General features: G+C 33.0%; 1 protein-coding gene across 1 annotated transcript; it reads right to left on the minus strand.

The window, feature by feature from the left end:
* Positions 1–9785: 9785 nt before the first annotated feature.
* LOC108367973 (uncharacterized) lies at positions 9786–18069 on the minus strand (the record flags this gene model as incomplete). The annotated part of the gene is made up of 3 exons (XM_017622693.1): positions 9786–10195; positions 13204–13383; positions 17997–18069. Coding segments are annotated over 3 exons (564 nt in total), but the record flags the coding sequence as incomplete, so codon positions are not given.
* Positions 18070–18222: the final 153 nt, after the last annotated feature.

An 18222-nucleotide genomic window follows, 5' to 3' on the forward strand; every position in this document is an offset into this window, starting at 1 on the left:
TTTTTTTTAACAGTGGCATCGCATAATATAGTACATATATTTTCATACTTTTATATGCATTTTTATGCAAATAGTAAACGTTTCGTTACAATTAGTTACAATTACTTTTTAATTAAATTTAATTTATTTGCACTAATTTTGGTTCGTTATTTTCGCAAACTTTTATTTTCGTTTATAATTTTATTGATTATTTGTTGTTGCTGTAAAACGTACGTGCGCTATGAAACCAATACTTTTATCTATTTTTTTTTAATATCTATTTTTGTCTTTATTACTCTTTTTAACTTTCAAGTTTTAATTACATACTATCTCTGTCGATGAGTTTGAAAATGTGTCTGCGAAAGCGTGTGTAATGCGTTTAGATTATGTGCACATACATTTTTTTTTAAACTTAAGCCATTGGAAAGTAGGATTTTCGGGTGATTCGATACAAATACCTCTTCAAAAATTTCATCTTTTGTTTTGAGCGTTCATAGCAATATTAAGACTTACACCGAAAACCCCAATAGGACTTGGGCTGAGAAGGACATATTGTAACTACATACGTACATGGGTAATCCCTAATCAACTGTCGTTTAGTGCTCAACACTAAGCATTGGGCTTGAGAATCTTTTATAGGAAGACTCATTTGAAGTAGAATCCTCAATGGACAGCTAGAAAGCGTTAACAATCAAATATGTACATAGTCTAACAAATTTTGATATGTTCCACAACAGAATACCCAAGGTATATGTCTTTTTAAAAGAGGACAAATCCATAGTCCAGCACCGGTGAGTTTTGCTTTATTTTTATTCAGAATAAAGGAGTCATACGAAACTCGGGACCACCAGCACATAATCTCGTTGAAAAAAAGACTTCATCAAAACTTCGGGGTGGTTTATTTAGAAAAAAATTATAAAGTATATCCTTTGGGCGGATGTAGAACAAAACTCTGACTATGACTTTGTTCGGCGATAATGATAGGCATGCTGTCCTCTTTCAAAAGTATACCATGGCTTTCCGGTTGCGAAAATGCTCTTGTACAGTGTTATTAAATGAATGAGAACGATGACCTATTTGCTAATAAAAAAAAAACTGTAGATTTAAACCACTTTCAATGTCCGGGGTCCTAAACTAAAAAAGCAGCTGTCAGATATCTTCGATTTGCTTAATTTTGAAATTTCTATCCAAGAGTACGCGATGTGTGAGTGAGGTGGTGATTGCTTACATTTTGTTTTAATTTTGCCACATTTACAATAAATTCTTTAAATTTTTAATCTCAATTTAATATCTTTACTTTTTTAATTACGTTTCCTTGCTTTAACGAGGCATGTGTGCACATATTGGAAATTAATTTACAACTTTTTTAATTGTTTTCAATTAATTTGAGCATTTAAATGTTTTTCATTTTAATTCTTATATTTGTAATTTTTAATTTTGCTATTAAAATTTATTTTGACTGTTTAACGTTGGTTTTGTTTTTAACTTAGTCATTTAACTACATAATTTTATCTTTTCCTTTTTAATTCTGTTCATCGCAGATTTATATTTTATTGAGTAAGCTGTCAGTTAAGTTAGACATTCACACTAAGCTTTTCATGCATTCCGCGATTTTTAGACTTTCAGCACTCTATTCTGCATATAACACTCATAGCTGACCAAAGCCCTGAAAGTCTAAAAAGCAATGAATGCCTTAAAGGGGTTCTACTTTTAGAATAGAACTATACACTAAGCTTTTCACGCGTTTTGAGCTTTTCAAACTTTCATTACTACATTCAGTTTTAAATTTTATGAGTGATATTACGCTCTTAATGGCGAAATTCACAAATTCACAAAAGCTTGAATCGCAGTCCTAACTTCGGGAAATGTGTAAGAATTTTTTAAATATAATATACTACAAAAAATATACAGCCGTGGCGACCAGAGAGATATAAAATCTATGGAAACCTTTGAAAAGCTTTGTACACACCCACATATGTTTAGATTAGCGCTGGTACACATAGATCAGTGACGGGTATAATATACATATATGTATAGGAAACTGAAATAAGCTCTGCATAAGTGCAACGCTTCGCCCAGTACCGCCAAACTTCGATATATCCCTGTTTCATAAATATGCGTACTAAGCTGTTTAAGCTTTATATCAATCATGACCAAAATATGTCCCTCGTCATAAGCTTATTAAAGCTTTTTATATGGATGCTAACAGAGTAAAAGCTCTTTCTGCTCATCGCTACTTTAAGGGCCATTTTCTCATGTAACCTGTAACTTTAAAGCTCACTTTATATTTAAAGGTTGTATTAAAATTTATGATTTTGTCTAAAGTAAAGCATTTTATTATCATGTTTTAAATTGATTTTTAACCAAGAAACATACATACGTCAAAAACCGATAAGAGAAATGCTTAACTTTATACATAGCTTTATTTTCAATCCAACCTTTAAATATGAAGTGAGCTTTAAAGTTAAAAGTTACTTCAGAAAACGGCCCTAAACCATGCAAATTTAACTAGATTATTTTTATTTTGCTTTCACTTTGTTCGCATGGCTCATAGCTGAAGTTTTTCAAACCATTTACCATACTTCCTCGCGAAAATCAAATGAAAATGCTGCCAGAAAAATTCAGCTCTCACCACTCGGCTAACGTGAACCCCAAACTCGTTTCGTTTGTTTGCTTACTTGTACAGTGTTCTCATCGGAAAATCCCCTGATCCGCATTAATTTTGAGGATTGTCATTTCACATACATTTTTACGTATTTATCGTCTGTTACTGGCAGAACTCCCTAAGCAAGTGCAAAAATTTTTCCAGCGCTGGGCAACGACAAATATTTGCAGTAAGCAATACAAGGGCAGGTATATTTCGATTAAAGTATTAAGCACCTACATAATGGGAGCTGAGAAAGGGGCGGCTGGTACTATAGGGCCTAGGACGGACAAGCAAAATCGTTTTTGGCAGACCTTTTCTTTCTGCTATTCCGAGAATGGTGTTGTTGTAACTTTTATCGCCATTATTGGCGTTTTGCTCAGTTAGTTAAATTTTTTGAGTAAATAGCACTCGTATAACTTTAAAGCTTTCCAAGCTGCGCAATGGAAATTGAATGATGGTGAATTCGTTGGTAGGCTGAGAATTATCTTCCGACTGCAAATGAAAAAAAAAAAAATGGGTACTTTTAAAATAGACAGCGACTCCATAAATATTTAGACAATTTTTTCAAAACTAGGGATGTGCCGGATAATCGGATTCCGGATACTATATAAGAAATACGAGCCGGATTCGGATGTCCGAAATTGAGAAGTACTTACTTAAAAGTAAACCTTATATCCAGACAAGAAGACCTTTAATTAAGTAGGTGGAATCAAAATTGCAAAGAATTTACAAGTGAACCAAGAAAGAGTGTTTAGCGCGTCGCGTAGCATTTATGTAGGTGCAAAATAGAAACAGTTTGTTGAACTTTGATGCGGAAAAGCTGCCTTTCATATTGAAAAAATATGCAAATTTTTAGCTTTACTTATTAAACGTTTAATAAAAATACAATAAACAATTTTTTGTTAAAAAGGTTTTTCAAATTAAAATTTATAGTCTTAATCTGAATACCCGGCACATCCCTTTTCAAAACCAATTCCCGATGTACTTCGTAACCCTGCTTAGTATGAAATTTAATTCAATGATAATTTTTCCATATTACGTTCCCCTTTGCACTACTATACACACATTCGTTTTATATATTTTACTTTTACATTTAATTATTCGATTTACTCCTTCATAATTTAGGCATTGCGATGCTTTCAAATAAATGTTTTTAGGTGCTTATTTTTTTGTTGTTTGTTCTGGAAGATGCAGTTTTGATAGTCACTAATTGATTACTTTTATTATTATTCAGTATTTAAGCGCTAATGGCAGGCAACAACTACCAATTGCCATTGTATTTGTAGTTTTGTTGCTTCATGTAGTAAACACGTAATATTGCCATCAAAAATGTTGTTTTTGAATATTTCACGTTTTTTGTGGCTTAGTACTATTACATTTATACATACGCAAATGCATATGTATGTATGCATGCATGAATGTCAGTAATTTATTTATATGGTTTTTGGCCGCATAATACAGTGAGTGGTTAAATGAGTGGAATGCTTGACTTTTTATCATTAGAGTGTTGCCAAACGAGCGAGTGACTTAATTTTGAATGAGTAAGTTGAAAAATGCTTGGTCATATGTATTCCAATAAGCCTGCAGACGCTCGATTTTTCAGACGGTCTGTATCCGGTTTTTGTTGGGCGAGAGGGGTGGGGAGTAATAGTTTACTTCAGCAATTTCACACACTTAGAAATATGTAATTTCCCAGCAGAAAATAAAATTGGTTCAGAACTGGCGCCGAGCTAGCTTGAAAAGAGACACTACTGGTTCTTCATCTATCCCAACCCAAAACAATGCTTTCAACTGTATTTTTTAACATGGCGATGGCCTACGAAGTAGTAATTATCCTGTCTGCAGAGCAGCTGAACTCGTTACGAAACATTTTCAATATTCAATATTTGGTTTTTCATTTTTCGTTTTTTCCTTTGCTGATTACATTTTATTTTATGTTATTATTTTTTTATTTTTATTAAATAATTTATTCATAATTTTCTCTTAAAATTTTCGTAACCACCTACACGACGATTTGACCTCACGACGGAGGCAGGGCTGCCAACTATCCTCTGCTATGAGGCGGCATATTGAGGATAAAACTTAGAAAAAATGTAAAAGTACCAAAAACATGCCATTATTTTTAATCGGAAAATGATAATTTATTTACCTCCCATTCAGCAATAAAAAAAGAACCACATTTCTAAAACAAAAGGTCAATGCCAAAATAAGATAAATCAGTTTTATGGACTTAAGAAATTAGAAAATTATAGCTGAGAAAAAGAAGTACACGCAAAAGGTCAATGCAAAAATAAGATAAATCAGTTTTATGGACTTAAGAAATTAGAAAATTATAGCTGAGAAAAAGAAGTACACGCAAAGGATATCACAAAAATGTATTGCAATACATATGTATGTATTTAGTAATATTTTTCAAAAGTGCCAATTGAAGTAAAATAGAGCACAAAAAAAAATGTCACGGTTTTAACCAAGTTGGCAGACCTGGTCGGAGGTCTTCACGCGGAGTTACTTTCTTCTTGTGCGAGAAGTGAGAATTGAATTTGAAAAGTGTTTGAGAACAATTCTAGTCCGCGATGAAAAAGCGAACCTTTTCTGAATATTCCAAGCGATTACAGAAGCTTAGTGAAAAACTGACCGTTAACACACATAAACGAAAACAAAGTAAATCACCTTCTTTTCTTGCTTTACTTTTTTCTTTTCCACGATTGCTAAGAATAAGGGATTTTGAGGCGCTTACAGAATAATAACCAGATTTCAGATCGTCCAAGAGACTAGTAATTTTCGCATATTGGTCTGGTCAGGCCGTCTGAAAAGACTAGTGTGTTTAGAGACCCAATGTAATAAATGAATTATGTTATGAGTAAATTTCTTTATGTTGGATTTTGAACGAATGAAGAAATGTGCAGGTTTGTGCTAAAACATTCATCTGCGGTATATTGTTTAGGTGTGACCTTAAGAATATCAAATGTGAAGTACTTTTATAATCGTATCAAATATAAAAATCAACAACTTTGTTCCGTTTTTTTTTTTTTTTTTTNAACTTTGATGCGGAAAAGCTGCCTTTCATATTGAAAAAATATGCAAATTTTTAGCTTTACTTATTAAACGTTTAATAAAAATACAATAAACAATTTTTTGTTAAAAAGGTTTTTCAAATTAAAATTTATAGTCTTAATCTGAATACCCGGCACATCCCTTTTCAAAACCAATTCCCGATGTACTTCGTAACCCTGCTTAGTATGAAATTTAATTCAATGATAATTTTTCCATATTACGTTCCCCTTTGCACTACTATACACACATTCGTTTTATATATTTTACTTTTACATTTAATTATTCGATTTACTCCTTCATAATTTAGGCATTGCGATGCTTTCAAATAAATGTTTTTAGGTGCTTATTTTTTTGTTGTTTGTTCTGGAAGATGCAGTTTTGATAGTCACTAATTGATTACTTTTATTATTATTCAGTATTTAAGCGCTAATGGCAGGCAACAACTACCAATTGCCATTGTATTTGTAGTTTTGTTGCTTCATGTAGTAAACACGTAATATTGCCATCAAAAATGTTGTTTTTGAATATTTCACGTTTTTTGTGGCTTAGTACTATTACATTTATACATACGCAAATGCATATGTATGTATGCATGCATGAATGTCAGTAATTTATTTAATTATTCGCAATAAGACTCGTACGTATTGTTTTTCTTTTATTGTATGCATGTACATATGTATATTTACTAATTTATTGAGCACATTTTAGAATCAATTCTTATTGATGTATCTATCGTTCTATGTATGCTTGCATGTATTTATGTATGTATATGGTTTTTGGCCGCATAATACAGTGAGTGGTTAAATGAGTGGAATGCTTGACTTTTTATCATTAGAGTGTTGCCAAACGAGCGAGTGACTTAATTTTGAATGAGTAAGTTGAAAAATGCTTGGTCATATGTATTCCAATAAGCCTGCAGACGCTCGATTTTTCAGACGGTCTGTATCCGGTTTTTGTTGGGCGAGAGGGGTGGGGAGTAATAGTTTACTTCAGCAATTTCACACACTTAGAAATATGTAATTTCCCAGCAGAAAATAAAATTGGTTCAGAACTGGCGCCGAGCTAGCTTGAAAAGAGACACTACTGGTTCTTCATCTATCCCAACCCAAAACAATGCTTTCAACTGTATTTTTTAACATGGCGATGGCCTACGAAGTAGTAATTATCCTGTCTGCAGAGCAGCTGAACTCGTTACGAAACATTTTCAATATTCAATATTTGGTTTTTCATTTTTCGTTTTTTCCTTTGCTGATTACATTTTATTTTATGTTATTATTTTTTTATTTTTATTAAATAATTTATTCACAATTTTCTCCTAAAATTTTCGTAACCACCTACACGACGATTTGACCTCACGACGGAAGCAGGGCTGCCAACTATCCTCTGCTATGAGGCGGCATATTGAGGATAACAGTTAGAAAAAATGTACTAAATAGGAAAATAAAAGTACCAAAAACATGCCATTATTTTTAATCGGAAAATGATAATTTATTTACCTCCCATTCAGCAATAAAAAAGGAACCACATTTCTAAAACAAAAGGTCAATGCCAAAATAAGATAAACCAGTTTTATGGACTTAAGAAATTAGAAAATTATAGCTGAGAAAAAGAAGTACACGCAAAGGATATCACAAAAATGTATTGCAATACATATGTATGTAGTAATATTTTTCAAAAGTGCCAATTGAAGTAAAATAGAGCACAAAAAAAAATGTCACGGTTTTAACCAAGTTGGCAGACCTGGTCGGAGGTCTTCACGCGGAGTTACTTTCTTCTTGTGCGAGAAGTGAGAATTGAATTTGAAAAGTGTTNTATGTTATTATTTTTTTATTTTTATTAAATAATTTATTCACAATTTTCTCCTAAAATTTTCGTAACCACCTACACGACGATTTGACCTCACGACGGAAGCAGGGCTGCCAACTATCCTCTGCTATGAGGCGGCATATTGAGGATAACAGTTAGAAAAAATGTACTAAATAGGAAAATAAAAGTACCAAAAACATGCCATTATTTTTAATCGGAAAATGATAATTTATTTACCTCCCATTCAGCAATAAAAAAGGAACCACATTTCTAAAACAAAAGGTCAATGCCAAAATAAGATAAACCAGTTTTATGGACTTAAGAAATTAGAAAATTATAGCTGAGAAAAAGAAGTACACGCAAAAGGTCAATGCAAAAATAAGATAAATCAGTTTTATGGACTTAAGAAATTAGAAAATTATAGCTGAGAAAAAGAAGTACACGCAAAGGATATCACAAAAATGTATTGCAATACATATGTATGTAGTAATATTTTTCAAAAGTGCCAATTGAAGTAAAATAGAGCACAAAAAAAAAATGTCACGGTTTTAACCAAGTTGGCAGACCTGGTCGGAGGTCTTCACGCGGAGTTACTTTCTTCTTGTGCGAGAAGTGAGAATTGAATTTGAAAAGTGTTTGAGAACAATTCTAGTCCGCGATGAAAAAGCGAACCTTTTCTGAATATTCCAAGCGATTACAGAAGCTTAGTGAAAAACTGACCGTTAACACACATAAACGAAAACAAAGTAAATCACCTTCTTTTCTTGCTTTACTTTTTTCTTTTCCACGATTGCTAAGAATAAGGGATTTTGAGGCGCTTACAGAATAATAACCAGATTTCAGATCGTCCAAGAGACTAGTAATTTTCGCATATTGGTCTGGTCAGGCCGTCTGACCCAATGTAATAAATGAATTATGTTATGAGTAAATTTCTTTATGTTGGATTTTGAACGAATGAAGAAATGTGCAGGTTTGTGCTAAAACATTCATCTGCGGTATATTGTTTAGGTGTGACCTTAAGAATATCAAATGTGAAATACTTTTATAATCGTATCAAATATAAAAATCAACAACTTTGTTCCGTTTTTTTTTTTTTTTTTAATTTGGAAGGGTGTCATCGTTTTATTTCGCTTTTTTTACTCTTTAATGCGTTGTATAAATATCTTTTGCCACTGAGAATTTTTATATTTCTGAGAATGTTTTTTTCTAGATTTTAACATTTCCATTTTCATTTGCTCTTAACTTTTATTTTTATTTTAAATTTATCGTTCTTATTTTCCTCTCGCTAACGTTTTACGACTTTAAGGTTGATCTAGAAATATTAGCTTTTTATAAAAGCTTCCTTGCTTCTTATCATTCTCGATATTGTTAACTCTCAATGTTAATTTTATGAAAATTATTTTACAATAAAATGTTCTAAATGATCTTCCAAGAAGCGCGTATTTGTGCTTTTGCATTTACATACATACTACGCATATATCGCACTTTTAATAATATACAGAGTCATTTCAAAATTTCAATTTTGTGGGAAAACGCAATCAAAGTTTGAACAATTCATACAGTTGGTATACCAAAATACAGATCGAAATACAAATATCTTCGCCATTTTTGGGAAGTTTAGTCATCTGTTTGGCTGTATATATTCTCCTTATCACGAACGTTAATTTTGAGTTACATCTGTATATTATTAAACGTGCCATATGTTATATGTACATATGTATATATTTATATACGTACATTAATTTAAGTATGTATCAAAGTAAATATAAACTTCAATTGTATCCACACAGTTCATCGACACGCCTTTTTCTTTATATATGTATTTTCATTAGGGGTATTCACCAAATTGAGCAAGTGACCTGGCACTCTGGCAAAATAGGTGATTAGCTTAAGCAACGACTGTTGACAAGACGCGTTGCTTGAGCTAATCTGCTGTCCTGTCAGAGTGCCAGGTCATCTGCTCTATTTGATGAATACCTTTATTGTAATAAAGGAAAGAACAGTGAAACTACCCTAAAGCGAAACTTATTTTTTCTCCTCTTACGCTTTCACAAGTCAAACAAAAAAAGATCCTTAAATCCAAAATGTATCTGCCTAAAGTTCCTTCTCTTCAGTTACTCACTTTATTTTTTAGCAGCGTTTCATATCTTAGTTTAGGAATTCTTATTCCTTGTTCCTTCTTTTAAAAATCTGACTTAACTAATCGTATAGCTAATATTTCTTTTACATATGCATCTGCGAATTTATTTATCAATATTTTATTCATTTTATTTTATGTATATATAATTTTATATTTGACTTAAGCCTGTTCCTATGCTTGTAAATTTCTATAAAATCCCGCATATTGTTTTAACAATTGTTTGATGTCCTTCATCTCTCCCAGTCCTTTCACCAATTGTTAAACAGTTTCCAAATGACGCATTTGCTCCAGATGGTGCTCATCATCGTCGAATCGTACGTCGTTGATAAATATTTCGTGTTGTTCATTGTCGAGATCGAGTTCATCCTCATCGTCTAGGCCATCGTCGTCGTTAATTAGTATGCCTCCGCTGATGCCATCGACGCCCGCAATGCAAATATGTGGCGGTGGTGGTACGCTGGTGGGTGGCAGCGGTGCAGGTGGTATCATCAAAGAACCGCTATTGATGCCATGCAGGCTGCCCGATATGCTGGGGCCACCTTGCAAATGACGACGGCTTGAACTCAAACCTGCGGCAGTAGAGTGTAATAGAAGAAGTTTTAAAACATATATATAGAAACATAGTTAATAACTATACATATATACAAACACTATATTATATCTGTTAGCATATGATCAAAATTGAGTAAAAAGGAACAAAAAAAAAATTGAATAAAAAATACAAGAATCAGACATTCTCGGAGCATGGCTTTTTATAATTGTTTAAAATTGCTTGAAGTTGGCTCCACGGTGCAGATAATATAGAAGGTGGCGCCGATGGCAATATCGCTAATCGGCTCTCAGTGAATTTGACAGAATCAGCTGTTTTGCTGACATCACAGGCGAGATGACAGCAGTAGTGATGTACTGAGTCAATACTTTTAAGTATCCAGTACTCTCGATACTCGGTACCGGCACATTTAGGTTTCGAATAAAAGCACACATAGCCCAAAAATATGGAAAAACGTTTCAGGGGAGAGTCGCCTATCAAAACCCGAATGTAGGAGCCAATACAGCTTTTAATACTGATTCAAATGAAAGATGTATATATGTCGGTTCGAGGCTATAATACAGAGAAACTCTTACATGTTTGAAGCATTTTTGTTCCAGGTGAATCGGACGATATCATTTTTGTAGGCTGATTCTGTAATCAGTTAGCGACATTTTTCGAATCGGTATCGGTTTTGTTGACGTATGATATGAAATATTTTTACGTCAACAAGTGCGATATCGGTCCGAAACTTGTCGCTAACTGGTTCCAAAGTACTCAGTACTCACAAAAGAACTCGAAAATACTCAGTACTGAAAAATACTTTGTTGTATTCATCACTTTGATACATGTACTCAGAATTGGGTGTCGAATAGATACTTAAAATCATGACAAAAACATTACAAGGTACAATCATTGAGAGGCAGTCTGACGTTTGCCAGCCATATAATTTACCAGCCAGCAAGAAAACGTACATTTTACGAACATTATGTTTTAAGATGGATTCTCGATCGGTGAAAAGTTAGAAAAAGGCTCGTAAACGATAAACAAAAAAAAAAGTAAAAGAACGAGGCTTGTAGTAATTTGTCAGCACAAGAAAAAGTTTTCATTCTGTTGGAAATTTTTCTTGAATCACAATATTTTATAATATATTCGCATATGAATGCTTTTTCGATCCGTTTACGACTGTTCGTAGGCGATCGACAATTTCAAGCGAAAAAGTACTCGAAAACGAATCGTAGACGGCTATTATAAATGACTTTTTAGCCGGGTTTTCTTCGAGAAAATATCCAGTTACGNTCACAATATTTTATAATATATTCGCATATGAACGCTTTTTCGATCCGTTTACGACTGTTCGTAGGCGATCGACAATTTCAAGCGAAAAAGTACTCGAAAACGAATCGTAGACGGCTATTATAAATGACTTTTTAGCCGGGTTTTCTTCGAGAAAATATCCAGTTACGACCTCGTTTACAATGATTTTACTGGCTGGGTTTAAAATACAAACTCAAGCTCACACACACATTCTCATTTTTAATCTAACTGTTGGCAAATCGATTACNCCTCGTTTACAATGATTTTACTGGCTGGGTTTAAAATACACTCTCATGCTCACACACACATTCTCATTTTTAATCTAACTGTTGGCAAATCGATTACGGCTACTACTTATATTTGTGAAAGTTCCAATTAAAAAAGATTTATGAATTTTATAAAATTTTATTAACATAGTTGTTATACTAAACTAATAATATGCGTTAAAAAAACACTGGTTTGGCTTTTTCGGCACAGCATAACGTAGGCGCATATACACGTACATACTACCTAAACTTTACCTGTTAAAGCGTTAATTTGCAACGCAATAATTTGAAGGAGAGGAAGGTATGTGTTATTGAGATATGTTGATTTTGTCTAAAATTTTTTAAAAACTGAAAATACAAAACAAACAAATCATTACATAAATAATAAAAAGAAGCGTACATACATATGTACAGTGACGAACAAAAGTACTGGCGCAGATAATTTTTCACAATATATGCAAAGTTTTTTTCTAATATATTATCAATAATTTTTTATAAAAATGTAGCTCATACTACACAAAAAACATAATATCAAAATCTATAAACTTTGTGCAAAACTCAGGAAATTCAATAAATTTGCAATTTTCTATTCAGATTTTTTGGAAAAATTCTTAGTAAGCAGTTTTATAGCCCATTCGACTTTGGTATAATAAAGTGGATGTTTGAAGTTGCTAGAAAATCGCGTTGACTTTTGGTAATATTTAGAATATCTCCAATCAATCTCAATCGAAAGTTGCAAGTTTATTGAATTTTGCACAGAAGTTTAGATATTTTATTTTTATGTTTTTTTGGTGTAGTAGGAACTATAATTTAAAAAAAAAATGATTGAACATAAATCAGAAGAAAAAACTTGCATATATTTCGAAATATTTCCGTGTCAATACTTTGGTTTGTCACTGTATATATGTTAATAATAAATAAAATATAATATTTAGATACATACATATACATACAACCCGCGACAAAATATAGCACATCACAATTTTTACCAGTTTTGACTACTTTTCTTTTGCTTTTTTAAGGTTCATTAAATTTTTATTAAAATTCAGCTCCTTATCTAACAAAATCCATATAAGTCTAAACTTCAAACCTTTTACAAAAACTAGAAAAAAAAAAATTTACAAATTTAAAAAATTGTAATTTTTTGGATGCAGTTTAAAATGTAATATAATAAAGTCACAGTTTGAAGTTGCTAAAAATACCGTTGATTTTTGAGAATTTTTTCGGTGACATCATGCATTTTCTACAATACAAAGTAATTTTTTATATAAGGAAAAAAGTACAAAACACTGTCATAAAAAAATTATCAAACATCAATGTGATCTCTTATCACCTTCAAACAGTGACTTTACTACTTCTGCATATCAGAAATTAATTTAGAAATTAAAATTAAAATACTTGGAATTGGGCTGTATATACTTCCCATTGACTTCTATTCGCATAAAGCGACTCCTATTGCACTTACCGGTCGCACTGGTTTGCGAATCGTAGTGCGCGTTCCGATGCAAGCCCAATTGGTGCACATTAGCTCTACGTTTTCTTCTGGAGTGACAAAGTGTGCATAGGAGACAGATTAGGAACGAGACGACGATTAGTGTTATTATAATTAGAACGCCGTGATCCTCCTCGGGCGCTTGTGTGGTACCTTCATGCGTTAATATTTCAAAACGCGCAATTAAATTGTTTCCAAGCCAAGTTTTTTTGGGAATTTGTTGCATACGATTTTCGTTTCCAGAAAAAAAGCAGATAATACAGTTTATAATTAATTGCAATTTCTTTGAGAAAGTGTGCACATATCTAAATATATGTGAATGTATAAATACATAGCTTATTTAGGGACTCTTATTTAGTTTCTGATTTGGAAATGATTGGAAATAAAAATATATACGAGTGCAATTTGTGTACATGTCTTTGATTTACTATATTTCGTTAGTTCTTTTTTTATGATACCTCTTAGAAAGGCACAGTGTCTTTTTTTATATTGCAACCAAATATATGATTGAGTGTAAATAGTATGGGAATGATTGGCGTATGCATCTCATATGTATGGATGGAGACGTGGCTATAGAAACTGAAGCATATAACTTTTGAGTGGAGTGGGTTAGCATCTGAAACAGCAAACAAATAATAAATTAAGCGATCTCATGTCGAGTGAGTTGGTGCGTACGGTGCAATTATTTGTGGCTCGAAAATATGTACATACTTTTTAGTTTACTTTAAATTAACAGCTTGTAGCTTTCACCTTATTTTATAGTAAATCCTTGATTTATGCAAGCAAAGAGCATGCATACAAATGTCAAAATGATAAAAATTACTGGGACACCATAAGTAAAGAAACAAACAAAAAAAAAAAAAAAAAATGAAAAGTGAAGATAATTTTTTAAAAGTTCTCTCAGACCGAGCTTACACGTGAACATTTTTGTCGAGGCTATTTTTCGATTTCCTTTTTTTTCGAGTTGCTCGATTCATTTACTCACAGAAATAATATTGCCAGCTAATTAAATTTACACATGCAAATGAGAGCAGAAAACGTGTTGCCCTCGCATGAACGACAAGGTATGCCTCTCCTTAGCTCGTCGCTTCCCCTAAAAGCTTTGAGTCGGCGCCGATAAAACTGTCGCGTATAACAAGTGGCGAACCAGTCCTTGCAGTAGGTCTCCACACGATCGGGGAAGAACTCAGGAAAAGCGTAACAATAATGAGAGTACAGAACTGGGAAAGCACCATTGGACTTCGCCAAGCCAAACGATTAATAGATGGGCATAACTCAAAGAGATGCAGGCTTTTTTACTCTGCCCAAAGAGCAACTGAGGATCGTCACGGGAATGTTCACGGAACACTGAAGACTAAAACGACATTTGGACAAGCTAAGAATCTGGTCAAATGACATCTGTCAATCACCTGCAAGACTGCCAAGCAATTGTTGCCCGCGGCCGTGCTAAATGCACTGGTTTACTAATGAGCCTAAATAAGCTAAAAAAAAAAATAAAAACTATTCCAAATGTTAGTCAGATTTATAAACTAAAGATTTCGTTTTATTATCTATTTAATATATCTTCTGTATAAGTTATCTAAACTCGACATTTCGAACAGGTGGCAACCATCTTCAAAATATTTTCAAACTAAAACCTNCTGTTGCCCGCGGCCGTGCTAAACGCACTGGTCTACTAATGAGCCTAATTAAGCTAAAAAAAAAAATAAAAACTATTCCAAATGTTAGTCAGATTTATAAACTAAAGATTTCGTTTTATTATCTATTTAATATATCTTCTGTATAAGTTATCTAAGCTCGACATTTCGAACAGGTGGCAACCATCTTCAAAATATTTTCAAACTAAAACCTTCATTCTCTTTCGTCTGATATCCAAATTGTAATGCATATTTCGTTTCCCTAATTGTCTCAATTTACTTTATTTTGATTTTTTGAATAGGTGGCAGCCCCCCCTGAATACATTTTAGAAATAAAACCCTTTTAAACCCACTTCGATTGAAATCCATCTTTTAATAATTCATCTAACTTTATACTATTTAAATGCCACTTTTTAAAGCTAAATGTTCAAACTAAAACTCTTCAAAAGGAGTTGCAAAATAAAAGCTTCCTAAATATCCTTCATCTGACATTGTGATACATGTGGCAACCCTCTTACATGTAGTAAACAATATAACTNTCAACCTAAAAGCTTCCTAAATATCCTTCATCTGACATTGTGATACATGTGGCAACCCTCTTACATGTAGTAAACAATATAACTTTTTCAAAACCTTTTCCATTGATAACCATATTGTACTAATTGATTTAACTTTTTAAATAATTGGATTGGATTTTTTTAAAAGATGGAAACGGTTTTTAAAAAGTTAAACCTTGTTGNTTCAAACTAAAACTCTTCAAAAGGAGTTGCAAAATAAAAGCTTCCTAAATATCCTTCATCTGACATTGTGATACATGTGGCAACCCTCTTACATGTAGTAAACAATATAACTTTTTCAAAACCTTTTCCATTGATAACCATATTGTACTAATTGATTTAACTTTTTAAATAATTGGATTGGATTTTTTTAAAAGATGGAAACTGTTTTTAAAAAGTTAAACCTTGTTGCCATCTACAGCCCTAACCCTTTAATTTTAAATCTCAATTTGGAAAATCGAACCAACGGTGCAGATCTGAAGACCTAAACAAAAAATCCCTTCGCGTATTATATACCTACCCTGCAGTACGGGGGAGCGACTACAGCACTGCTGAATCGGTAGCTACCTGATAAACACCGTCAATTACCGACCGACTACTTGCAGTGTATTTCATCGATTACTTTTACAAGGCAATGTCCTAGGCGGTAGTCACCATCGGCTCTCTCTGCACTACCGGGAGTTACTAGAGTAGTCACTTATGTGATTTATGGGCCCCCTCTGTCGTAGTTTTTCGCTATTCTACCTAGGAGTCGGTGCAGTAGCGATTGCCTGCAGCAGTACTGGAGGGTATTTATGTATGTACTCATATAGAAGATCAGTATGTGTCATTACAGGATACTGTCTAATGGGCAAGCATTCGCCTGCGTTGAATGGCTTCTGTAGAAGCTATCAAAGTGAAGAGCAGGAGGAAAGGATTCCTGCACCTGTTATGACAGTGCCCTGCTCAATCCAGACGAAGACTCTCCACTTCTTCTTCTAAATTCCTGCAAAATTCAAAATGGCTTTAGGAGCGACTGGGAATTGCTAACCCTACATGCGGTATTACAATGAGCGCTGAGCCTAAGTGGCAATTATTGATGACCGCAACTACCTAATCTAACTTTAGTCCTAAAACTGCCATGCCCATTTCAGGGATTTTGCGTCTTAAGCAAACATTTTACCGAACAAACATTTTAGCAGAATCCGCAAAGCCACGCTTTTTGACACTTTGCTAGCTACAAGTAGGTGCATATGTATGTAAATAAGAAATAAAATATTATTTAGTTAATTTTATTGAGTGAAGTAAAAGGCTCGGGTCATCAAAGGGATCAAAGAGATCATTTAAAAGACTTCAACAAATTGGAGGAATGCTTGTTAAGGCACATCGCTATTTAAGGATTAACTAAAAATAAAACGTTTTTCTTTGTTATTTAAGGCTTAAGGCACTTATTAGCCGCACCTTTTATGTGATAACAAAAAAAAAACGAAAATGACTATCATAAATATACTTATAGTTAGACAAAGNGGTATTTATGTATGTACTCATATAGAAGATTAGTATGTGTCATTACAGGATACTGTCTAAAGGGCAAGCATTCGCCTGCGTTGAATAGCTTCTGTAGAAGCTATCAAAGTGAAGAGCAGGAGGAAAGGATTCTGCACCTGTTATGATAGTGCCCTGCTCAATCCAGACGAAGACTCTCCACTTCTTCTTCTAAATTCCTGCAAAGTTCAAAATGGCTTTAGGAGCGACTGGGAATTGCTAACCCTACATGCGGTATTACAATGAGCCCTGAGCCTAAGTGGCAATTATAGATGACCGCAACTACCTAATCTAACTTTAGAAAACATTTTACCAAACAAACATTTTAGCAGAATCCGCAAAGCCACGCTTTTTGACACTTTGCTAGCTACAAGTAGGTGCATATGTATGTAAATAAAAAATAAAATATTATTTAGGTAATTTTATTGAGTGAGTAAAAGGCTCGGGTCATTAAGGGGATCAAAGAGATCATTTAAAAGACTTCAACAAATTGGAGGAATGCTTGTTAAGGCACATCGCTATTTTAGGATTAACTAAAAATAAAACGTTTTTCTTTGTTATTTAAGGCTTAAGGCACTTATTAGCCGCACTTTTTATGTGATAACAAAAAAAAAAAACGAAAATGACTATCATAAATATACTTATAGTTAGACAAAGAAAATTAGTAGTTTTTAGAGCGTAACTTATGGGCGGATGTTTTCGGTAACTACTTTGGATATTTATGATTAAGTCGATGATAATGCGAAATGGTCTTGAAATGAAAATCAGCAGTAGTTACTTGTAAAACGCATTCAATAAGTTTCCTTGCTGACTCCAAAATACTAACTAATAACTACAACAGCGGGGAGTTCCTCAAAGCTTTTTACGATGCGTACAAAAATGATGAGTGAAGGGTGTCTTATGATATCTAATGGAATATCTGTGTAAAAGGGAATAACGTTCGCAGTGTTCATTGGTTATATAGAAATCGATAGATAAGTATGTTATAAGATAATGAATTAAAAAAAAAAATTGCTTTGTTAAGTTGTTAGTATCTGAAAAGACTCACGTGTTTCTGAATCAAAGATGTCTTGTTTGTATGCGAAAAATGTTTTTTCATTGACTTTTACAAATTCAACAAACTACACTAAACTTAATGCGACATTGATTTTAATTTTTTCAGCGTAGTGTGACTTGGTAAGCATTTTTTTATTGTGTCTTCGCTTGAGTTGATTTAGCAATTTTTAGAAATTCGTTTTCTTAATTTATCTTTTATTAAACAAAAAAAAAAAAAA

The sequence above is a fragment of the Rhagoletis zephyria genome, unplaced genomic scaffold, assembly GCF_001687245.7.
Source record: "Rhagoletis zephyria isolate East Lansing unplaced genomic scaffold, Rhagoletis_zephyria_1.1 Rzeph_scaffold_02894, whole genome shotgun sequence".
Taxonomy (NCBI): Eukaryota; Metazoa; Arthropoda; class Insecta; order Diptera; family Tephritidae; genus Rhagoletis; species Rhagoletis zephyria.